Here is a 25,896-nt window from a genome sequence, read left to right on the forward strand (position 1 = left end):
GTGTGCAAACTGCTTTAGTGTAATTACACTAAAACATGCACTGTGTGCAAACTGCTTTAGTGTAATTACACTAAAACATGCACTGTGTGCAAACTGCTTTAGTGTAATTTAATAAAACATGCACTGTGTGCAAACTGCTTTAGTGTAATTACACTAAAACATGCACTGTGTGCAAACTGCTTTAGTGTAATTTAATAAAACATGCACTGTGTGCAAACTGCTTTAGTGTAATTACACTAAAACATGCACTGTGTGCAAACTGCTTTAGTGTAATTTCTAACAAGAAAAACAACCTCCCTGACACCGCCACGCAGAGTCCAAAGTGTTCTGCGGATAAAACCCTAGTCCAAAGAGTGCTGGGGATCAAACCCTAGTCCAAAGGGTTCTGGGGATCAAACCCTAGTCCAAAGGGTTCTGGGGATCAAACCCTAGTCCAAAGAGTGCTGGGGATCAAACCCTAGTCCAAAAGGTTCTGGGGATCAAACCCTAGTCCAAAGTGTTCTGGGGATCAAACCCTAGTCCAAAAGGTTCTGGGGACCAAACCCTAGTCCAGAGGGTTCTGGGGATCAAACCCTGGTCCAAAGGGTTCTGGGGATCAAACCCTAGTCCAAATGGTTCTGGGGATCAAACCCTAGTCCAAATGGTTCTGGGGATCAAACCCTAGTCCAAAGGGTTCTGGGGATCAAACCCTAGTCCAAAGGGTTCTGGGGATCAAACCCTAGTCCAAATGGTTCTGGGGATCAAACCCTAGTCCAAAGGGTTCTGGGGATCAAACCCTAGTCCAAAGGGTTCTGGGGATCAAACCCTAGTCCAAAGGGTTCTGGGGATCAAACCCTAGTCCAAAGTGTTCTGGGGATCAAACCCTAGTCCAAAGGGTTCTGGGGATCAAACCCTAGTCCAAAGGGTTCTGGGGATCAAACCCTAGTCCAAAGGGTTCTGGGGATCAAACCCTAGTCCAAAGGGTTCTGGGGATCAAACCCTAGTCCAAAGGGTTCTGGGGATCAAACCCTAGTCCAAAGGGTTCTGGGGATCAAACCCAAGTCCAAAGGGTTCTGGGGATCAAACCCTAGTCCAGAGTCTACGCTGGAAGAAGATAAATGCAGAGCACTGTGGCGCTGACCTCGCTGTACAGACGTTGTTTGTCTGTTTGGTGCCAAACAAGTTGATAAAGGTAACAAATAAAAGTTCTCTTGTTTGGTCTCGTCTCGGTTGCAGAACCGTGAGGGTGATTGACACGGAGGGGCGGAGGAAGAGGAGGGGCCAGGCTCCACCAATCAGAGGAGGAGGAAAAGCCCACAGGTGAGCTGTCCCTCTGACATCATCAATGGCGACTACCTCGACCGTTGACTTGAGCCATTTTGGACGGGAACCCCTTTTGGTGTTTTAACCCATTCTGACCTGAGATCAGATTCACATACGAGGTTTCCACTGGACACGCACTGGTCTGATTAACCCATTCTGACCTGAGATCAGATTCTAAAAATGTCAGTCGTTCTTCGATTTTTCAAAAATAGCGGACCTACAAGCTCGTAGCGCGCCACTCGGTGGCGCGCTACGAGCTTGTAGATCTGCTATTTTTCAATAGCTAAAGAATAACATGATGCTAACACAAAATGGGTTCCCGTTCAGAATGGGTTAAGCATTATGTTTTACTATTGAAAAATAGCAGATCTACAAGCTTGTAGATCTGAAAAAAAGAACTTGTGAAAATGTGGCCCGAATCTTTTAATATATTAGCTCTGGTCCATAGCCTTCTACTGCTTCTACCATTCTGCCCTGCGCAGTAAGGCTCTGGGACATCAGACCAGCCTAAAATAACGTTTATTTGCTGTGTGTGTGTGTGTGTGTGTGTGTGTGTGTGTGTGTGTGTGTGTTTCCAGTGATCTCCCGGAAAGGGAGGACGGTGAAGGAGAAGAGACACCTGCCTTCAGTCACTGGGGACCCCCGCGCAGGTACACACACACACACACACACACACACACACACAGAGTTGGAGAACGGAGCGAAATGGCAACGTCATGTTGGTCACTCCATGAAACTTTGCTGTCTCAACACAGCTAGAAGGTCCTGGTTCCATTCTGTCTGTATAGCGCCCCCTACAGGTTCCATTCAGTCTGTAGCACGTGTTCTCCCCGAGTCCCCTAGGTCAGTTTATCTTCTTTCTCCATGGAACATGTTTCTCTATGTTTATCTTCTTTTCTCTCACGGCCAGAAAACGTTGCCTTGGGTTCGAGCAGGATTTGGGAACCCTTAATTCATATCATTCATCGTCCGTGAAATGATTGTCTTATTTTTTCACTTATTTTTTTTTTTTAAGAGAGATTTTTTTTTTCAGCTGCTGTTTGCTAGTCACTGCTGCCAGTTCCCACCTGACGTTGTGTGGGAGTCCAGACTGCTCCAGACCGTACTGAATAACTGCTAGCTTACATAATGTCTTGAGGCTCAGACTGAAGTCTAAGACATACAGGTCACCTGGTCTGTTCTCTGCTCCAAAGAGGATGATACGATCTCCCATCATGCAACAGCCCATCCTATACATCTGAGACGGTCCTTTCCCCTTGGGCTCAACCTTCTTCCAGGAGAAGGTCTCTGGACTGAATTTCCACAGATAATTGAGTAACTTGTGACTGTTCCAGCCACCAAATATGTACAGCTCTCCATTGTAGGTAAAGGCTGAATGATCATCACGTCCTTCTGGTAGAAGCTGTGTAGAAGGTGTGTCCAGCCAGAGGTTGGTCTCTGTGTCAAACACTCTGATGGTGTTGTAGTACTGACCCCACCCACTCCAGCCCCCAAACACAAACATCTTTGTCCCGATGATGGTAGCAGTGTGACCGTATGAAGCAGGAGGTGGAGTTCCTCTGGTGTTAATTAAAGTCCAGACCATTGTGGTGGTGTCCAACTTGTAGATGTCATTAGTGGGTCCAGTCTGGGTTTCTCCTCCATGAATATACATGACCTTCACCAACACACAGGCTGAGTGGTCCCTCCTCCCCTTTGGAACGGTCCCAGAAACATGTAGTTTAAACCATCTGTGGGCGTCGACATCAAATGCATAACGCACATTGCAGTTAGGATATCCTCCCCAGAGGTAGACAATATCTTCAATCAGCACAGCTGTGTGGCCGTAGCGCCAGGAGGGAACCTCACGCTGAAGTTCCCCTGTTCCAGGGGTCACTGGGGTCAACCTCCTCCAGCATAAAGACGCTGTATTGAAGACGTGTACTTCAATGTGATCTCTTCTCCTCTGGTCTCCGTCTCCTCCAAAGCAGTAGATCTCGTGTCCGACCACCACAGCAGCAGCCTGGTCCTTCCTATGTTCTCCTTCCAGATGTATCGTCCAGTGAAACATTTCACAGCAGCAGCTCCACCGTCAATGAGTGTTGACAACTAGTTTACAGATGAACTTGTTAGGATGAAGGCAGCTCGGTTTCCTCGTTGCAAGTCACTAACTGATGTTTAGAGTATCGGACAAGGCTTTATAAAGAACAATTACACCGTTGTGATGTCATGGCATGATTATGTCATATTGTAGGATAGCTTATGATGTCATGCAATCTCTAAGTGGCCATTTGGCAAAAAAATACAATTTACGTGTGTGTGTGTGTGTGTGTGTGTGTGTGTGTGTGTGTGTGTGTGTGTGTGTGTGTGTGTGTGTGTGTGTGTGTGTGTGTGTGTGTGTGTGTGTGTGTGTGTGTGTGTGTGTGTGTGTGTGTGTGTGTGTGTGTGTGTGTGTGTGTGTGTGTGTGTGTGTGTGTGTGTGTGTGTGTGTGTGTGTGCGCGTGCAGGGTGGAGGTGTGTGTGTCAGACGGCCAGTCATTGGGTCTCAGCATCGTGGGGGGGCAGCATGTGATCAAAAGGCTCCGCAACGGGGAGGAGCTTAAAGGCATCTTCATCAAACACGTTCTGATTGGCTCTCCCGCCGACCACGCCCACAACCTGAAGACCGGGGACAAGATACTGGAGGTACACGCACACACATGCACACGCACGCACACACACACACACACACACACACACACACACACACACACACACACACACACACACACACACACCTGCCTGAGTGACAGAAGACTGCTGGGCGATCTTACTTTCCGGGCCTGTTGATGACTCCAGTTTTCACCGGATGGACGGACGGACGGACGGACGGGGTGCAAAACGTAGTCTGATGGAGACAATGAACCAAGTAACAGGAATGATGATGCCACTGGTAGGTCACTGGACTGTCCACTGTCCACTCAAAATAACCATTTTACGCGCGTGTGTGTGTGTGTGTGTGTGTGTGTGTGTGTGTGTGTGTGTGTGTGTGTGTGTGTGTGTGTGTGTGTGTGTGTGTGTGTGTGTGTGTGTGTGTGTGTGTGTGTGTGTGCGTGTGCGTGTGCGTGTCCGTGTGCGTGTTTAGGTGTCAGGAGTAGATCTCCAGTCAGCCAGTCATGAGGAGGCGGTTCAGGCCATTAAGTGTTCCGTCAGTCCAGTGATCTTCACCGTGCAGAGTCTGTGCACCACACCCAGGGTACGTGCACACACACACACACACACACACACAGAGTCTGTGCACCACACCCAGGGTACGTGCACGCACACACACACACACACACACACACACACCCAGCGTTGAAATGTAGATGTTTTAGTTGTTTTATATTAACAATTCCTTTAAACTGTTTTTATGGCAAAATCCACCTTGTAGAACATTTACTCTTTTATTAACGTGTCTGTCTGTCTGTCTGTCTGTCTGTCTGTCTGTCTGTCTGTCTGTCTGTCTCTCAGCCTCCGTCCACATCAATCAGATCAAAGAAGAGCAGTGTTCCGGTAAGAACCTAAACCATCCGGTAACGAATGAATGAATGGATTGACCAAAAACCCCTTCATAAAACTAGAACTGCACTCTGTCCCCTTTAATAAAACTAGAACTGCACTCTGTCCCCTTTAATAAAACCCCTTCATAAAACTAGAACTGCACTCTGTCCCCTTTAATAAAAACCCCTTCATAAAACTAGAACTGCACTCTGTCCCCTTTAATAAAACCCCTTCATAAAACTAGACCTGCACTCTGTCCCCTTTAATAAAACCCCTTCATGAAACTAGAACTGCACTCTGTCCCCTTTAATAAAACCCTTCATAAAACTAGAACTGCACTCTGTCCCCTTTAATAAAAACCCCTTCATAAAACTAGAACTGCACTCTGTCCCCTTTAATAAAACCCCTTCATAAAACTAGAACTGCACTCTGTCCCCTTTAATAAAACCCCTTCATAAAACTAGAACTGCACTCTGTCCCCTTTAATAAACCCCTTCATAAAACTAGAACTGCACTCTGTCCCCTTTAATAAAACCCCTTCATAAAACTAGAACTGCACTCTGTCCCCTTTAATAAAACCCTTCATAAAACTAGAACTGCACTCTGTCCCCTTTAATAAAACCCCTTCATAAAACTAGAACTGCACTCTGTCCCCTTTAATAAAACCCCTTCATAAAACTAGAACTGCACTCTGTCCCCTTTAATAAAAACCCCTTCATAAAACTAGAACTGCACTATGTCCCCTTTATAAAAACCCCTTCATAAAACTAGAACTGCACTCTGTCCCCTTTAATAAAACCCCTTCATAAAACTAGAACTGCACTCTGTCCCCTTTAATAAAACCCCTTCATAAAACTAGAACTGCACTCTGTCCCCTTTAATAAAAACCCCTTCATAAAACTAGAACTGCACTCTGTCCCCTTTAATAAAACCCCTTCATAAAACTAGAACTGCACTCTGTCCCCTTTAATAAAACCCTTCATAAAACTAGACCTGCACTCTGTCCCCTTTAATAAAAACCCTTCATAAAACTAGAACTGCACTCTGTCCCCTTTAATAAAACCCCTTCATAAAACTAGAACTGCACTCTGTCCCCTTTAATAAAACCCCTTCATAAAACTAGAACTGCACTCTGTCCCCTTTAATAAAACCCTTCATAAAACTAGAACTGTTGTGCATGTTCTGAGGGGCGTGGCTACCGTTACAGTCTATGATCGGGAAGTCCCGCCTCGTTGTCTGGGCCAGCCAATGGGCCAGCTGGGCCCAAACGGATCTAGAAAGATGGCGACTTACAATAACAAGGACTGACAGGCTTCATTTTACGTTCATGTTAGACCCGGGGAACGCTTTGTCCATATTTTTTACTGTCTATGGTGCGGACTCTGCCCCCAGCCTGGTACCCTATAGTCAAAATGTGGCCCTTGAGGACCGTTAAATTGGGGAACCCTGAGCAATATTATATATGTTATATAATATTATAGCACGCTATTTGTTTCGATGGAAGTCGCTCAGTGGCGTTTCGAAAGCACCCGGGAGACCGCCGGAAGTATACAATTTATAACTCGATGGTCTCGGGCGAGCGGAAGTTAACCCATTGTGAACGGGAACACATTTTTGGTGTAAGCATTACGTTATGCTTTACCTATTTAAAAAATAGCAGATCTACAAGCTCGTAGCGCTACGAGCTTGTAGGTATTTTTGAAAAATCGAAGAGCGACTGACATAGAAGACATTTTTTTAGAATCTGATCTCAGGTCAGAATGGAAAACTGTCAGGATGTAGAAGACATGTTTAGAATCTGATCTCAGGTCAGAATGGAAAACTGTCAGGACGTAGAAGACATTTTTAGAATCTGATCTCAGGTCAGAATGGAAAACTGTTAAGACGTAGAAGACATGTTTAGAATCTGATCTCAGGTCAGAATGGGAAACTGTCAGGATGTAGAAGACTTTTTTAAAATCTGATCTCAGGTCAGAATGGGGTTAAGCCCAGACCTCAAATGGGACGTTCTGGGATAATTCCTCCATCAACGTGCTGCAGTTCCACTTTTGGCCAGTAGGTGGAGTGGCCGCTTCAACTTGGATAGCCTTACTGGGGGGCGTGGTCGATCAGTCAGTGGTGTGCTACTGTGACTGGCCAGCAGAGGGCAGCACAGCTCCATATGTTTTCAGCCTGCAGTGTTGGAGTTGAACTTCAGCACTGCACACACACGCACGCACGCACATACACACACACACTCACGCACACACATACACACACATGCACACACGCACACATGCACACATGCACACACACACACACACATGCACACACACACACACTCTCGCACACACACACGCACGCACACTCTCGCACACACACACTCACACACACACACACACACACACACACACACACACACACACACACACACACACACGTTAGACAACATAATATCCGATTGTTGGGTTGTCCAATCACTGCTTCTCAAACCTTTTCTCCTCCCCCCCCCCCCCCCCACACACACACACTTTAGAAAGCAGCAGTAGCTCCGCCCCCTGTGAGACAGCCCCCGCCCTACCGAGCTCCCAACCAATCAGAGGAAGACCCTGATCTGGTGCAGGCCAGAGGTTAGTAACACACACGCACGTCATACACACACACACACACACACACACACACACACACACACACCTGCACACACACACACACACACACACACACACATACACACACACACACACACCTACACACACACACACACACACACCTACACACACACACACACACACACACACACACACACACACACACACACACACACACACACACACACACACACACACACGTATACAACATCACAGTGAGCTGTCCATGGTGCTGAAGTGTGTTTCTATATAACACAGTGAGCTGTCCATGGTGCTGGAATGTGTTTCTATATAACACAGTGAGCTGTCCATGGTGCTGAAGTGTGTTTCTATATAACAACACAGTGAGCTGTCCATGGTGCTGAAGTGTGTTTCCATATAACACAGTGAGCTGTCCATGGTGCTGAAGTGTGTTTCTATATAACACAGTGAGCTGTCCATGGTGCTGAAGTGTGTTTCTATATAACACAGTGAGCTGTCCATGGTGCTGAAGTGTGTTTCTATGTAACAACACAGTGAGCTGTCCATGGTGCTGAAGTGTGTTTCCATATAACACAGTGAGCTGTCCATGGTGCTGAAGTGTGTTTCTATATAACACAGTGAGCTGTCCATGGTGCTGAAGTGTGTTTCTATATAACAGTGAGCTGTCCATGGTGCTGAAGTGTGTTTCTATGTAACAACACAGTGAGCTGTCCATGGTGCTGAAGTGTGTTTCCATATAACACAGTGAGCTGTCCATGGTGCTGAAGTGTGTTTCTATATAACACAGTGAGCTGTCCATGGTGCTGAAGTGTGTTTCTATATAACAGTGAGCTGTCCATGGTGCTGGAATGTGTTTCTATTAGGCCTGTCAAAGTTAACGCGTTATTAACTAGTTAATTTACAATCCTCTTAACGGCACTATTTTTTTTGACGCGCGATTAACGCACTGTGAAGTTTGACAGAATGTTTGAGAATGTGAATGCAGGCAGTCAGTGAGCCCCGCCTCTCTCCCCCCCTCTCTCTCTCTCTCTCTCTCTCTCTCCCGTCAGCCTGTGCGCACTGGGGGAGTTGAGCTGTGAGCAGTGCACTCGTCAGTCGTCAGCTAGGCTGAATGCCTCCTTTGGACTCGTTATTAATTAATTTGCTCCACAATGTGTTAGATCAGAATTGGGCAAAAGCAAAACTCTGGCCGTTTTGGTTGATAAATATAGCAGTCAGTTGTAAAAGCCTGATGCTACACAGACCATGCTAATGTTGACTGTCAACATTAGCTTTAGCATTAGCATGGTCTGTGTGGCAAGCCGACATAGCATGACTGCGTGCGTGCTTGCAGGAGAGAGAGAGAGGCAGGGAAGGGGGCCGCTCGTCTGGAAGTGTGTGTGTGTGTGTGTGTGTGTGTGTGTGTGTGTGTGTGTGTGTGAGAGAGAGAGAGAGAGAGAGAGAGAGAGAGAGACTGTGTGTGTTGAGTTGAGTTTATGATTTCGTTTCTCTCTTCCATGGCATTTGCAATAAAGCAAGCATTCTCCCATATTGATAAGAGTATTTCAAACTTGAAAAGCAGTGGTTCTGAACCAGTGTTGCGGGGACCACCAGTGGTCCCTGAGGGGGTGCGTGTATGCGTGCGTGCGTATACAGTGTGTGTGTGTGTGTGTGTGTGTGTGTGCGTGCGTGCTTCATCGTATTTATTATTATTATTATTATTATTAATATGCAGGTAATAATAATAAATACGATGAAGCACGCACGCACGCATATACAGTGTGTGTGCGTGCGTGCGTGCTTCATCGTATTTATTATTATTACCTGCATATTAATAATAATAATAACAATAATAAATACGATGAAGCACGCACGCACACACACACACACACACACACACACTGTATACGCACGCACGCATACACGCACGCACACTGTATACGCACGCACGCACACACACTGTATGTACGGGTAAAAAAATAACTTTAAAAAAAAAAAGTTTGTTTTTTGCAAGAATCGAACCTGGCCCGGCACAGTGCCTTGACTATAGGGGCGAGAGCGCTAACCGTTACGCTACAAGAGGATGAAATAATTCCGAGAATAGTACTAGTAGGACAATAAAACCTGCACCACGGCACGCAAAAAAAAAATAAACAATGGCGGATTCTGTACTCGCCACGGCGGATAATGAAGAATACGTCATGGCGTAAAAAATTAGGTCGTGGCGAGTCTCCGCCATGGCGGATTCTGTACTCGCCATGGCGGATTCTGTACTCGCCACGGCGGATAATGAAGAATACGTCATGGCGTAAAAAAATAGGTCGTGGCGAGTCGTCACCGCCACGAATTGATCTCGCTGTCTCTCGCTAAATGATGAGAGTTGGTAACCAAATGAACCCTTGTAAATCTTTAACTCTTGAGAGTGTAAAATGAAACCAAGTGTGTCCATTTGGTTCAATTTTACACTCAAGAGTTGAATAATTGTTAAACAGCTGCATTAATTACTTAAGTTAATTTAAGTCTACACAATTAGAAAACATGTTATTTTGATCAACATGGCCTGTTATCTCTCTTAATGGTACCATTGGCCAACATCAATACAGTTCTTTAGTTTGGGTCTGGAAGGCTAAATGTCATCAATACAGTTCTTTAGTTTGGGTCTGGAAGGCTAAATGTCATCAATACAGTTCTCTAGTTTGGGTCTGGAAGGCTAAATGTCATCAATACAGTTCTCTAGTTTGGGTCTGGAAGGCTAAATGTCATCAATACAGTTCTTTAGTTTGGGTCTGAGAGGCTAAATGTCATCAATACAGTTCTTTAGTTTGGGTCTGAGAGGCTAAATGTCATCAATACAGTTCTTTAGTTTGGGTCTGGAAGGCTAAATGTCATCAATACAGTTCTTTAGTTTGGGTCTGGAAGGCTAAATGTCATCAATACAGTTCTCTAGTTTGGGTCTGGAAGGCTAAATGTCATCAATACAGTTCTCTAGTTTGGGTCTGGAAGGCTAAATGTCATCAATACAGTTCTTTAGTTTGGGTCTGGAAGGCTAAATGTCATCAATACAGTTCTTTAGTTTGGGTCTGGGAGGCTAAATGTCATCAATATAGTTCTTTAGTTTGGGTCTGGAAGGCTAAATGTCATCAATACAGTTCTTTAGTTTGGGTCTGAGAGGCTAAATGACATCAATACAGTTCTTTAGTTTGGGTCTGAGAGGCTAAATGTCATCAATACAGTTCTTTAGTTTGGGTCTGAGAGGCTAAATGACATCAATACAGTTCTTTAGTTTGGGTCTGAGAGGCTAAATGTCATCAATACAGTTCTTTAGTTTGGGTCTGAGAGGCTAAATGACATCAATACAGTTCTTTAGTTTGGGTCTGAGAGGCTAAATGTCATCAATACAGTTCTTTAGTTTGGGTCTGAGAGGCTAAATGTCATCAATACAGTTCTTTAGTTTGGGTCCGGGAGGCTAAATGTCATCAATACAGTTCTTTAGTTTGGGTCTGAGAGGCTAAATGACATCAATACAGTTCTTTAGTTTGGGTCTGAGAGGCTAAATGTCATCAATACAGTTCTTTAGTTTGGGTCTGAGAGGCTAAATGACATCAATACAGTTCTTTAGTTTGGGTCTGAGAGGCTAAATGTCATCAATACAGTTCTTTAGTTTGGGTCTGAGAGGCTAAATGACATCAATACAGTTCTTTAGTTTGGGTCTGAGAGGCTAAATGTCATCAATACAGTTCTTTAGTTTGGGTCTGAGAGGCTAAATGTCATCAATACAGTTCTTTAGTTTGGGTCTGGAAGGCTAAATGTCATCAATACAGTTCTTTAGTTTGGGTCTGCAAGGCTAAATGTCATCAATACAGTTCTTTAGTTTGGGCCTGGAAGGCTAAATGTCATCAATACAGTTCTTTAGTTTGGGTCTGGAAGGCTAAATGTCATCAATACAGTTCTTTAGTTTGGGTCTGGAAGGCTAAATGTCATCAATACAGTTCTTTAGTTTGGGTCTGCAAGGCTAAATGTCATCAATACAGTTCTTTAGTTTGGGTCTGGAAGGCTAAATGTCATCAATACAGTTCTTTAGTTTGGGTCTGGAAGGCTAAATGTCATCAATACAGTTCTTTAGTTTGGGTCTGGAAGGCTAAATGTCATCAATACAGTTCTTTAGTTTGGGTCTGGAAGGCTAAATGTCATCAATACAGTTCTCTAGTTTGGGTCTGGAAGGCTAAATGTCATCAATACAGTTCTTTAGTTTGGGTCTGGAAGGCTAAATGTCATCAATACAGTTCTTTAGTTTGGGTCTGAGAGGCTAAATGTCATCAATACAGTTCTTTAGTTTGGGTCTGAGAGGCTAAATGTCATCAATACAGTTCTTTAGTTTGGGTCTGGAAGGCTAAATGTCATCAATACAGTTCTTTAGTTTGGGTCTGGAAGGCTAAATGTCATCAATACAGTTCTTTAGTTTGGGTCTGCAAGGCTAAATGTCATCAATACAGTTCTTTAGTTTGGGTCTGGAAGGCTAAATGTCATCAATACAGTTCTTTAGTTTGGGTCTGAGAGGCTAAATGTCATCAATACAGTTCTTTAGTTTGGGTCTGAGAGGCTAAATGTCATCAATACAGTTCTTTAGTTTGGGTCTGCAAGGCTAAATGTCATCAATACAGTTCTTTAGTTTGGGTCTGAGAGGCTAAATGTCATCAATACAGTTCTTTAGTTTGGGTCTGGAAGGCTAAATGTCATCAATACAGTTCTTTAGTTTGGGTCTGGAAGGCTAAATGTCATCAATACAGTTCTTTAGTTTGGGTCTGAGAGGCTAAATGTCATCAATACAGTTCTTTAGTTTGCGTCTGAGAGGCTAAATGTCATCAATACAGTTCTTTAGTTTGGGTCTGCAAGGCTAAATGTCATCAATACAGTTCTTTAGTTTGGGTCTGGAAGGCTAAATGTCATCAATACAGTTCTTTAGTTTGGGTCAGAGAGGCTAAATGTCATCAATACAGTTCTTTAGTTTGGGTCTGAGAGGCTAAATGTCATCAATACAGTTCTTTAGTTTGGGTCTGAGAGGCTAAATGTCATCAATACAGTTCTTTAGTTTGGGTCTGGAAGGCTAAATGTCATCAATACAGTTCTTTAGTTTGGGTCTGGGAGGCTAAATGTCATCAATACAGTTCTTTAGTTTGGGTCTGGAAGGCTAAATGTCATCAATACAGTTCTTTAGTTTGGGTCTGGAAGGCTAAATGTCATCAATACAGTTCTTTAGTTTGGGTCTGGAAGGCTAAATGTCATCAATACAGTTCTTTAGTTTGGGTCTGGAAGGCTAAATGTCATCAATACAGTTCTTTAGTTTGGGTCTGGAAGGCTAAATGTCATCAATACAGTTCTTTAGTTTGGGTCTGGAAGGCTAAATGTCATCAATACAGTTCTTTAGTTTGGGTCTGAGAGGCTAAATGTCATCAATACAGTTCTTTAGTTTGGGTCTGGAAGGCTAAATGTCATCAATATAGTTCTTTAGTTTGGGTCTGAGAGGCTAAATGTCATCAATACAGTTCTTTAGTTTGGGTCTGGAAGGCTAAATGTCATCAATACAGTTCTTTAGTTTGGGTCTGGAAGGCTAAATGTCATCAATACAGTTCTTTAGTTTGGGTCTGGAAGGCTAAATGTCATCAATACAGTTCTTTAGTTTGGGTCTGCAAGGCTAAATGTCATCAATACAGTTCTTTAGTTTGGGTCTGAGAGGCTAAATGTCATCAATATAGTTCTTTAGTTTGGGTCTGAGAGGCTAAATGTCATCAATACAGTTCTCTAGTTTGGGTCTGGAAGGCTAAATGTCATCAATACAGTTCTTTAGTTTGGGTCTGGAAGGCTAAATGTCATCAATACAGTTCTTTAGTTTGGGTCTGGAAGGCTAAATGTCATCAATACAGTTCTCTAGTTTGGGTCTGGAAGGCTAAATGTCATCAATACAGTTCTTTAGTTTGGGTCTGAGAGGCTAAATGTCATCAATACAGTTCTTTAGTTTGGGTCTGAGAGGCTAAATGTCATCAATACAGTTCTTTAGTTTGGGTCTGAGAGGCTAAGGCCCTTTCCCAATTCGTTTTTTAACCCTACCCCTCAGCCCTTGCCCCTTCCCCTTGTTCCTACATAATGAGTGTCAAGGGGTAGGGAGATGAATCATCCCCCTAGGAATCGGAATGTCCCTTATAGATTGCTACGTCATCGCTGTGCGACGCAATTGTGCGACGTAAACCCTTGGACGTAAACATCCCGTTTCAGTGTTTATTGGGTAACTTAGCAACCGGTTTCTTCTTCTTCTCTGCGTTTTATGGCGGATCGCACCAACATAAAAGTGCATACCGTCACCTACTGTCCTCTTTCCGCGCCGTACTGTACTGTACATTATGGCAGTACAATTGAGATAACCTTTCCCCAAACTTTGATGGCATTTTTCTGTCTCTAGGACCCCCAATTTATATTGTAATATCAATGTTAATTAACTCTGAGTGTACAAACTATCATTTAGCCCATAACCCACTTTGGAAACTACTTTCCATTTGATTTAAGCTGTAGAGATGGAACGTAAATATAACATTGCTGTGGTTATGATAAAATAAATATATTGTAATTTTGTCTCATGTTGGTAGCCCACCATGTATGCAGAATGTAATTCAGCTAGATATAGCTCATTCTGACACATGCTCAACAGTTGTACCTGATTCATTGATTATTGTCTTAACAGTTTGTTTAGCATGGGTACATATATACAGGGTTATAAAAAGGAAAAACAATTTACAGTATAGAAAGAAGGGGCTGTGGTCACTGTTCAATTGTTTTTAATATCATTAAGAACAGAGTAATTTCTATCAATGAAAATGCCATCGTGATTCATCTCCATCCAATGTACAGTCTGCACAGCAGCTTGCAATCTGTTCCATATGGTTTGCCTGGGGAAAAACACAACACCATTGCTAATTAGTTATGTAAGTTTTGCAACTTGTGGGGATTAGCTTAACATTGGTCATGATAAAACCGTCACTGCAGCGAGTAGCCAACGTTATGCAGTGACAGCGTTATGTAGGTACAGTAGGCTATTTCACGGCTTTTAAGAGCTCCAAAACTGCAGAATGTTGACATATCGTGGTCTGGGGGGTCGGACTTATGCCTGCTAATAAGCTAGCTTGCATCCGAGTTGTATCACCGGCGCACCAGCGTTAAATAAAAAAGAATAAAGCGCCGATGCGGTGCCAAATTAATGGGTAACGTTGTATGAATGCAACGCCGTATCATATCGTTAGTTCACGTGAGGTAACGTTAACCTTTGCTAGAGATTGCGATATTTTTGGCGATGCAGATTGTTAATACATTAAAATAATATTGGTTATTATAATATTTTTCCATGATAAAGGACATAAAAGGCTTCTTACCTCGTCCGCCTTTCAGCCCTCAGTGATGTTGCTCCGTTTTGAGTCCGGTCGCGATGTCCCTTCAAACGAAGGGGATTCTACCCCTCGCCCTCAGCCCTAACCCTCGCTCCAAAGAGAATTGAGAAAACCCTTCCTCCTCACGTGAACGCGCATAAGCAAGGGCAAGGGCTAAGGGCCAGGACGAAGGGGGGAATTGGGATTGAGCCTAAATGTCATCAATACAGTTCTTTAGTTTGGGTCTGGGAGGCTAAATGTCATCAATACAGTTCTTTAGTTTGGGTCTGGAAGGCTAAATGTCATCAATACAGTTCTTTAGTTTGGGTCTGGAAGGCTAAATGTCATCAATACAGTTCTTTAGTTTGTGTCTGGAAGGCTAAATGTCATCAATACAGTTCTTTAGTTTGGGTCTGAAGGCTAAATGTCATCAGATGGTGGTTCCGTGGCTCAAATGCAGACTAAATAATGGGCCTTGATACGAAAAATCTTGAAAACAACTGATTTAAGGTATATTTAGAACGGATAAAAAATATGCGATTAATTTGCGATTAATCACAGTTAACTATGGACAATCATGCGATTAATCGAGTTAAATATTTTAATCGATTGACAGCCCTAGTTTCTATATAACAGTGAGCTGTCCATGGTGCTGAAGTGTGTTTCTATATAACACAGTGAGCTGTCCATGGTGCTGAAGTGTGTTTCTATATAACACAGTGAGCTGTCCATGGTGCTGAAGTGTGTTTCTATAACAACACAGTGAGCTGTCCATGGTGCTGAAGTGTGTTTCTATATAACAACACAGTGAGCTGTCCATGGTGCTGAAATGTGTTTCTATATAACACAGTGAGCTGTCCATGGTGCTGAAGTGTGTTTCTATATAACAACACAGTGAGCTGTCCATGGTGCTGGAATGTGTTTCTATATAACACAGTGAGCTGTCCATGGTGCTGAAGTGTGTTTCTATGTAACAACACAGTGAGCTGTCCATGGTGCTGAAGTGTGTTTCTATAACAGTATAGGGAGCTGTCCATTGTGCTGAAGTGTGTTTATATATAACACAGTGAGCTGTCCATGGTGCTGAAGTGTGTTTATATATAACAACACAGTGAGCTGTCCATGGTGCTGAAGTGTGTTTCTATGTAACAACACAGTGAGCTGTCCATGGTGCTGAAGTGTGTTTCTTTATAACAACACAGTGAGCTGTCCATGGTGCTGAAGTGTGTTTCTATATAACACAGTGAGCTGTCCATGGTGCTGAAGTGTGTTTCTATATAACAGTGAGCTGTCCATGGTGCTGAAGTGTGTTTCTATATAACAACACATTGAGCTGTCCATGGTGCTGAAGTGTGTTTCTATATAACAACACAGTGAGCTGTCCATGGTGCTGAAGTGTGTTTCTATGTAACAACACAGTGAGCTGTCCATGGTGCTGAAGTGTGTTTCTATATAACAACACAGTGAGCTGTCCATGGAGCTGGAATGTGTTTCTATATAACACAGTGAGCTGTCCATGGTGCTGGAATGTGTTTCTATGTAACATTCATAGCACTAGGTTGTGTCTGTAGCCATGCTGTTCATAGCACTAGGTTGGCGGTGCCCGGGATCGAACCCATGACTTTGACCTTGTGAACCCTTTGACCTTGTGGTCCAAAGGTCATAGCTCTACCGACTAAGCTATGGTCGTCCTACCACCAAAAACAGTTTCATCGTCTCCACTGGCACTCCGTCTGTCCGTCCGTCTGTCCGTACGTCCCTCTCCCTCTCCCTCTCCCTCTCTCTCTCCCTCTCTCTCTCTCTCTCTGTCTCTCTCTGAGTCATACCTCGACGTAAATTGTCCTTCCCAATGTTAATAGTGTACGACAGCCTGTGTGTGTGTGTGTGTGTGTGTGTGTGTGTGTGTGTGCGTGCACGGTGTTAATGTGTGTGTGTTTGTGTCGTTGCAGGGTCACACAGCGTGGGACCTTCACACAGCACTGCCTGACGGAGCCATCTCTGTGTGTGTGTCGCTGGTGTTGGGCCGTGTTGTGTGTGGTCTGTCCTGTGTGTGTGTGTGTGTGTGTGTGTGTGTGCGTGGTCTGTGGTCTGTCCTGTTGTCTGTCTGTCTCTCTGTGTGTATGTGGTCTGTCCTGTGCGTGTGTGTGTGTGTGTGTGTGTGTGTGCGCGCGCACGTGTGGTCTGTCCTGTACGTGTGTGTGTGTGTGTGTGTGTGTGGTCTGTCCTGTATGTGTGTGTGTGTGTGTGTGTGTGGTCTGTCCTGTACGTGTGTGTGTGTGTGTGTGTGGGGTCTGTCCTGTACGTGTGTGTGTGTGTGTGTGTGTGTGTGTGTGTGTGTGTGTGTGTGGTCTGTCCTGTGTGTGTGTGTGTGTGTGTGGTCTGTCCTGTACGTGTGTGTGTGTGTGTGTGTGTGTGTGGTCTGTCCTGTGTGTGTGTGTGTGTGTGTGTGTGTGTACCTGTACCACACCATACTGTAATACATAATGCAAAGTCGATGTTTGCTGTTTACATTTCTATATTCTTTGATTCTTGAAATTAAAATAGATTTATTTGATGCCGTCACCGTATCATCACAACGCTAATCGATATACAATAAATTATTTTTCATTACGGAAACGAATCGATACGATAATGTTTGTATTGCAAAACGATACGATTCAAAGTGAAGCGATACATATAATGTTGCTGTTTACATGTTGTTGTACTTTGATTAAATTGTGTGTTCTTTTTTTTTAATGCAGTTATAGTGTATCGTTGTACTGTGATTAATAACCACCCAGGCAGACGTTATCCCTCTGAATACATGGACTCTTAAGAGTGTACAAATGGAAGCCAAGGGTTCCATTTGTACTCTCAGAATTAAATTAACATTGATTTTACAATATAAATTGGGGGTCCCAGAGATGGAGATTCCATTAAATGGGGGGGTCCGTAGAGACTAATGCATGTCAAACTGGGGGTCCTTGAAATTAAACGGGTTGAGAATCACCGCCAGAGCCGTAAACATCCTCTCTTATGGGGGTTCCCTGGCATGTCTTTTCAAATGGGGGTCCCTGGCATGTCTCTTCAAATGGGGGTCCCTGGCATGTCTCTTCAAATGGGGGTCCCTGGCTTGTCTTTTCAAATGGGGGTCCCTGGCATGTCTCTTCAAATGGGGGTCCCTGGCTTGTCTTTTCAAATGGGGGTCCCTGGCATGTCTCTTCAAATGGGGGTCCCTGGCTTGTCTTTTCAAATGGGGGTCCCTGGCATGTCTCTTCAAATGGGGGGTCCCTGGCTTGTCTTTTCAAATGGGGGTCCCTGGCATGTCTCTTCAAATGGGGGTCCCTGGCATGCCTCTTCAAATGGGGGTCCCTGGCTTGTCTCTTCAAATGGGGGTCCCTGGCTTGTCTCTTCAAATGGGGGTCCCTGGCTTGTCTCTTCAAATGGGGGTCCCTGGCTTGTCTTTTCAAATGGGGGGTCCGCGGGATGATTGGTGTCAAGTTGGGGGTCCTTGACGTGAAAATGTTTGGGAACCACTTTTGTAAATAACGCGTAACGTTAGCGATGTCGCTAGCTAGCTAGCTAGCTAGCTAGCTAGCGTGCCACGGTTGTGTTTTTGTTTTGTTTACATATCGGCAACAAATGAAACGAATCGTCCAATCAAATCAATCGGTGTGTCGTCATGTGTTTGTACAGAAAACAATGAAAACATGTACGCTTGATAATTTATAAAAGGTGGAATCAATATAATTTGATATAAAAGGTGTTTATGGAGCATTTTGTCTTAAGTGTCTGTTTTGTGAACATATATAAACTTTATTACAGGCTCGTACGAGGCCCACAAGGTAATATATATATATATATATATATATATATATATATATATATATATATATATATACGAGAATACAAATAAATGAAAATAAAAAATACAGTACATTTGTCCAATGAGTCCATTCAGTGAGCGATCCAGCCTGCTCATGAACTTGAATATCGGGTTCCTCAACAGAGCCATGAACGTAGTGAGACCCAATGAAAACAGAAAAGCCCACTGGCTCTAGTGCTCCAGTGGAGCGGTGTGTATATATATATCTATATATATATATATATATATATATATATATAATATATCCAATCCAATCCACTTTATTTATATAGCACGTTTTAAAACTCAGAGTTTACAAAATGCTGTACAGGAGAAAAATAAAAACAAATGCACTGAAGCTACCACACAGAAAAACAACAGCGGGAAAACAAACGGTGACAACAACTGAGTCACATTACAGGAAAACAACAGCGGGAAAACAAACGGTGACAACAACTGAGACACATTACAGGAAAACAACAGCGAGAAAACAAACGGTGACAACAACTGAGACACATTACAGGAAAACAACAGCGGGAAAACAAACGGTGACAACTGAGACACATTACAGGAAAACAACAGCGGGAAAACAAACGGTGACAACTGAGACACATTACAGGAAAACAACAGCGGGAAAACAAACGGTGACAACTGAGACACATTACAGGAAAACAACAGCGGGAAAACAAACGGTGACAACTGAGACACATGACAGGAAAACAACAGCGGGAAAACAAACGGTGACAACTGAGACACATTACAGGAAAACAACAGCGGGAAAACAAACGGTGACAACTGAGACACATTACAGGAAAACAACAGCGGGAAAACAAACGGTGACAACTGAGACACATGACAGGAAAACAACAGCGGGAAAACAAACGGTGACAACTGAGACACATTACAGGAAAACAACAGCGGGAAAACAAACGGTGACAACTGAGACACATTACAGGAAAACAACAGCGGGAAAACAAACGGTGACAACTGAGACACATTACAGGAAAACAACAGCGGGAAAACAAACGGTGACAACTGAGACACATGACAGGAAAACAACAGCGTCACAGTGAGACAAAACATATACAAGGACCGAAGGCACTCAAGCGGGGTTAAAAGCCAAGGCATAGAGCGTCGCTGTCCCGCCCCCTTTCAGAACAACGAACGGCCCAGGAAATGAATCCCAATGCATTTTGTCCCATAGGCATTTCTTAAAGTATTTATTTAAAGACGGTTACGCCGCGGACAAAGCCAACTGGGATTGTGACAAATCATGACAATGAACACAATGTTTTGGGGCCGATCACATAATTTATAAGAAGAAAAACAAAACAAATAGTGTTTTGTCTCCGGCCTTTATTTTCTTCTTTCTAATGATTTGATCGGCTCCCAAAATATTGTGTTCATTGTCATGATTTGTCACGATCCGAGTTGGCTTTGTCCGCGGCGTAACCGTCTTTAAATAAATACTTTCAGAAACGGCTATGGGACAAAATGCATTGCTTTTCATTTCCTGGGCCACTCGCCGTTCTGAAAGGGGGAGGGACTGCGGCGCTCTATAGAGGTGGGTGACGGGTCTTTAGGCGAGATTTAAAAGGTCTCGATGGAGGGGGCCAATTTGACGTGGGAGGGGAGTGCGTGCAAGTAAATTAACACTGTGTGTGTGTGTGTGTGTGTGTGTGTGTGTGTGTGTGAGAGAGAGAGAGAGAGAGAGAGAGAGAGAGAGAGAGAGACTGTCCTTGACCTGAATGGTACACTCTTAAATCACACCGCATGCACACACACATGCACGCGCACATGCACGCGCACACAGCTATTTTAGCTGGTTTGAACTTGCGTGCCCAAAAATAGGCCTGAAAGTTTTTGAAGGAGAACTTCAAAGAAAAAACAGAGCATCCGAAATAATGTCTTAAATCAGACGGCATTGTGTTGTAGAATATTAAACATATTATATTAAATAATGTCTTAAATCAGACTGCATTGAGTTGTAGAATATTAAACATATTATATTAAATAATGTCTTAAATCAGACTGCATTGAGTTGTAGAATATTAAACCTATAATATTAAATAATGTCTTAAATCAGACTGCATTGAGTTGTAGAATATTAAACATATTATATTAAATAATGTCTTAAATCAGACTGCATTGAGTTGTAGAATATTAAACATATTTTATTAAATAATGTCTTAAATCAGACTGCATTGTGTTGTAGAATATTAAACATATTATATTAAATAATGTCTTAAATCAGACTGCATTGAGTTGTAGAATATTAAACATATTTTATTAAATAATGTCTTAAATCAGACGGCATTGAGTTGTAGAATATTAAACATATTATATTAAATAATGTCTTAAATCAGACTGCATTGAGTTGTAGAATATTAAACATATTTTATTAAATAATGTCTTAAATCAGACTGCATTGAGTTGTAGAATATTAAACATATTTTATTAAATAATGTCTTAAATCAGACTGCATTGTGTTGTAGAATATTAAACATATTATATTAAATAATGTCTTAAATCAGACTGCATTGAGTTGTAGAATATTAAACATATTTTATTAAATAATGTCTTAAATCAGACTGCATTGAGTTGTAGAATATTCAACATATTATATTAAATAATGTCTTAAATCAGACTGCATTGAGTTGTAGAATATTAAACATATTATATTAAATAATGTCTTAAATCAGACTGCATTGTGTTGTAGAATATTAAACATATTTTATTAAATAATGTCTTAAATCAGACTGCATTGAGTTGTAGAATATTAAACATATTTTATTAAATAATGTCTTAAATCAGACTGCATTGAGTTGTAGAATATTAAACATATTATATTAAATAATGTCTTAAATCAGACTGCATTGAGTTGTAGAATATTAAACATATTATATTAAATAATGTCTTAAATCAGACTGCATTGAGTTGTAGAATATTAAACATATTTTATTAAATAATGTCTTAAATCAGACTGCATTGAGTTGTAGAATATTAAACATATTATATTAAATAATGTCTTAAATCAGACTGCATTGAGTTGTAGAATATTAAACATATTATATTAAATAATGTCTTAAATCAGACTGCATTGAGTTGTAGAATATTAAACATATTATATTAAATAATGTCTTGAATCAGACGGCATTGAGTTGTAGAATATTAAACATATTATATTAAATAATGTCTTAAATCAGACTGCATTGAGTTGTAGAATATTAAACATATTATATTAAATAATGTCTTAAATCAGACTGCATTGAGTTGTAGAATATTAAACATATTATATTAAATAATGTCTTAAATCAGACTGCATTGTGTTGTAGAATATTAAACATATTATATTAAATAATGTCTTAAATCAGACTGCATTGAGTTGTAGAATATTAAACATATTATATTAAATAATGTCTTAAATCAGACTGCATTGAGTTGTAGAATATTAAACATATTATATTAAATAATGTCTTAAATCAGACTGCATTGAGTTGTAGAATATTAAACATATTTTATTAAATAATGTCTTAAATCAGACTGCATTGAGTTGTAGAATATTAAACATATTATATTAAATAATGTCTTAAATCAGACTGCATTGAGTTGTAGAATATTAAACATATTTTATTAAATAATGTCTTAAATCAGACTGCATTGAGTTGTAGAATATTAAACATATTATATTAAATAATGTCTTAAATCAGACTGCATTGAGTTGTAGAATATTAAACATATTATATTAAATAATGTCTTAAATCAGACTGCATTGTGTTGTAGAATATTAAACATATTTTATTAAATAATGTCTTAAATCAGACTGCATTGAGTTGTAGAATATTAAACATATTTTATTAAATAATGTCTTAAATCAGACTGCATTGAGTTGTAGAATATTAAACATATTATATTAAATAATGTCTTAAATCAGACTGCATTGAGTTGTAGAATATTAAACATATTATATTAAATAATGTCTTAAATCAGACTGCATTGAGTTGTAGAATATTAAACATATTTTATTAAATAATGTCTTAAATCAGACTGCATTGAGTTGTAGAATATTAAACATATTATATTAAATAATGTCTTAAATCAGACTGCATTGAGTTGTAGAATATTAAACATATTATATTAAATAATGTCTTAAATCAGACTGCATTGAGTTGTAGAATATTAAACATATTATATTAAATAATGTCTTGAATCAGACGGCATTGAGTTGTAGAATATTAAACATATTATATTAAATAATGTCTTAAATCAGACTGCATTGAGTTGTAGAATATTAAACATATTATATTAAATAATGTCTTAAATCAGACTGCATTGAGTTGTAGAATATTAAACATATTATATTAAATAATGTCTTAAATCAGACTGCATTGTGTTGTAGAATATTAAACATATTATATTAAATAATGTCTTAAATCAGACTGCATTGAGTTGTAGAATATTAAACATATTATATTAAATAATGTCTTAAATCAGACTGCATTGAGTTGTAGAATATTAAACATATTAAATAATGTCTTAAATCAGACTGCATTGAGTTGTAGAATATTAAACATATTAAATAATGTCTTAAATCAGACTGCATTGTGTTGTAGAATATTAAACATATTATATTAAATAATGTCTTAAATCAGACTGCATTGTGTTGTAGAATATTAAACATATTATATTAAATAATGTCTTAAATCAGACTGCATTGAGTTGTAGAATATTAAACATATTATATTAAATAATGTCTTAAATCAGACTGCATTGTGTTGTAGAATATTAAACATATTATATTAAATAATGTCTTAAATCAGACTGCATTGTGTTGTAGAATATTAAACATATTTTATTAAATAATGTCTTAAATCAGACGGCATTGAGTTGTAGAATATTAAACATATTATATTAAATAATGTCTTAAATCAGACTGCATTGAGTTGTAGAATATTAAACATATTATATTAAATAATGTCTTAAATCAGACTGCATTGTGTTGTAGAATATTAAACATATTTTATTAAATAATGTCTTAAATCAGACTGCATTGAGTTGTAGAATATTAAACCTATAATATTAAATAATGTCTTAAATCAGACTGCATTGAGTTGTAGAATATTAAACCTATAATATTAAATAATGTCTTAAATCAGACTGCATTGAGTTGTAGAATATTAAACATATTATATTACATAATGTCTTAAATCAGACTGCATTGAGTTGTAGAATATTAAACATATTTTATTAAATAATGTCTTAAATCAGACTGCATTGAGTTGTAGAATATTAAACATATTATATTAAATAAAGTCTTAAATCAGACTGCATTGAGTTGTAGAATATTAAACATATTATATTAAATAATGTCTTAAATCAGACTGCATTGAGTTGTAGAATATTAAACATATTATATTAAATAATGTCTTAAATCAGACTGCATTGAGTTGTAGAATATTAAACATATTATATTAAATAATGTCTTAAATCAGACTGCATTGAGTTGTAGAATATTAAACATATTTTATTAAATAATGTCTTAAATCAGACTGCATTGTGTTGTAGAATATTAAACATATTTTATTAAATAATGTCTTAAATCAGACTGCATTGAGTTGTAGAATATTAAACATATTATATTAAATAATGTCTTAAATCAGACTGCATTGAGTTGTAGAATATTAAACATATTATATTAAATAATGTCTTAAATCAGACTGCATTGAGTTGTAGAATATTAAACATATTTTATTAAATAATGTCTTAAATCAGACTGCATTGAGTTGTAGAATATTAAACATATTATATTAAATAATGTCTTAAATCAGACTGCATTGAGTTGTAGAATATTAAACATATTATATTAAATAATGTCTTAAATCAGACTGCATTGTGTTGTAGAATATTAAACATATTATATTAAATAATGTCTTAAATCAGACTGCATTGAGTTGTAGAATATTAAACATATATTAAATAAAGTCTTAAATCAGACTGCATTGTGTTGTAGAATATTAAACATATCACATTTATATATAATTCACAGATTGCATAGATGGCTTCTAGGCATGTAACCATATATTGTGAATCGATCTGTGTGTGTTTGTGTGAGCCTGCATGCACGTGTGTGTGTGCGTTGAGGGAATGGATACAGAATGGTTGAATGGCTGAGAGAGAGAGAGAGGGAGAGACACTGTTGGACACACAGGAAGGACGACGCGCACGTCACACACAGACACACACGCATTTCTTGAGGTGTGTGTGTGTGTGTGTGTGTGTGAGCGCACAATCACAGGAAATTATTGTACAGGTAATATTTGTGTGACCTGTCTCCCTTTAGCCACGAGGTCAGCTGACCATGACCAGACAGACAGACAGACATGCAGGCAGACAGACAGACAGACAGACAGACAGACAGACAGACAGGGTTCAGAGTGTGAGAGGGAGGAGACGATTGAGTGTCGTAGAATGGAGGAGGAGAGAGAGAGAGAGAGAGAGAGGGAGGTTAGAGCAGGGGACTGCTGGCTCAGTATAGCGTAGCACACACACACACACACACTGCTGTGTTCTCTCTCTCTCTCTCCTCTATCTCCCATAGGGGTCGGTGTCTCTCTCTCTCTCTGTTCGCTCAAAACAATCGTTCTGAGCATCACTGCAGAGCTAAACACGCTAGGACGGCACGCACGCACACACGCACACGCACGCACACACACGCGCACACGCACGCACACGCACACACTATAGGCGGTGCTGGAGGGGGAAGTATGGACGATGTTGTCAGGTCAGTGTGATTATTGGTGTGTGTGTGTGTGTGTGTGTGTGTGTGTGTGTGTGTGAGTGTGTGTGTGTGTGTGAGTGATATTGTACTGATTACCCTCATATCACCCTCACATCTGAGAGATGAAGACAGCTAGCTGTCTGCCTGTCTGTGTGTCTGCCTGTCTGTGTGTCTGCATGCCTGTCTGTGTGTCTGCCTGCCTGTCTGTCTGTCTGTCTGTCTGCCTGTCTGCCAGTCTGTGTTTCTGTCTGCCTGTCTGTGTGTGTGTATGTCTGTCTGTCTGCTTGCCTGCCTGCCTGCCTGCCTGCCTGCCTGCCTGCCTGTCTGTCTGTCTGTCTGTCTGTGTGTCTGCCTGCCTACCTGCCTGTCTGTCTGTCTGTGTGTCTGTGTGTCTGCCTACCTGCCTGTCTGTCTGCCTGCCTGTCTGTGTGTCTGCCTGCCTACCTGCCTGTCTGTCTGTCTGTGTGTCGC

General features: G+C 40.7%; 2 protein-coding genes across 2 annotated transcripts in view; one reads left to right on the plus strand and one right to left on the minus strand.

Annotated features, from left to right (window-relative positions):
• patj (PATJ crumbs cell polarity complex component) overlaps positions 1-25,896 on the plus strand; it is a gene marked incomplete at its 3' end in the record, with an annotated part of 91,282 nt that overhangs the window by 34,943 nt on the left and 30,443 nt on the right. The window contains exons 26-31 of the mRNA XM_080769633.1: positions 1,216-1,299; positions 1,881-1,952; positions 3,789-3,966; positions 4,406-4,516; positions 4,774-4,815; positions 7,319-7,412. Of these exons, the coding sequence (XP_080625759.1) occupies positions 1,216-1,299; positions 1,881-1,952; positions 3,789-3,966; positions 4,406-4,516; positions 4,774-4,815; positions 7,319-7,412 (581 nt within the window). The remainder of the gene's footprint in view (positions 1-1,215; positions 1,300-1,880; positions 1,953-3,788; positions 3,967-4,405; positions 4,517-4,773; positions 4,816-7,318; positions 7,413-25,896) is intronic.
• LOC308319487 (kelch domain-containing protein 3-like) lies at positions 2,300-3,512 on the minus strand (the record flags this gene model as incomplete). The annotated part of the gene is made up of 2 exons (XM_080769593.1): positions 2,300-3,188; positions 3,499-3,512. The coding sequence occupies 2 exons, from the start codon at positions 3,510-3,512 to the stop codon at positions 2,300-2,302; spliced, it is 903 nt and encodes a 300-aa protein (XP_080625719.1).

The sequence above is a fragment of the Protomyctophum bolini genome (genome assembly GCF_963924005.1).
Source record: "Protomyctophum bolini genome assembly, chromosome: 8".
Lineage (NCBI taxonomy): Eukaryota > Metazoa > Chordata > Actinopteri > Myctophiformes > Myctophidae > Protomyctophum > Protomyctophum bolini.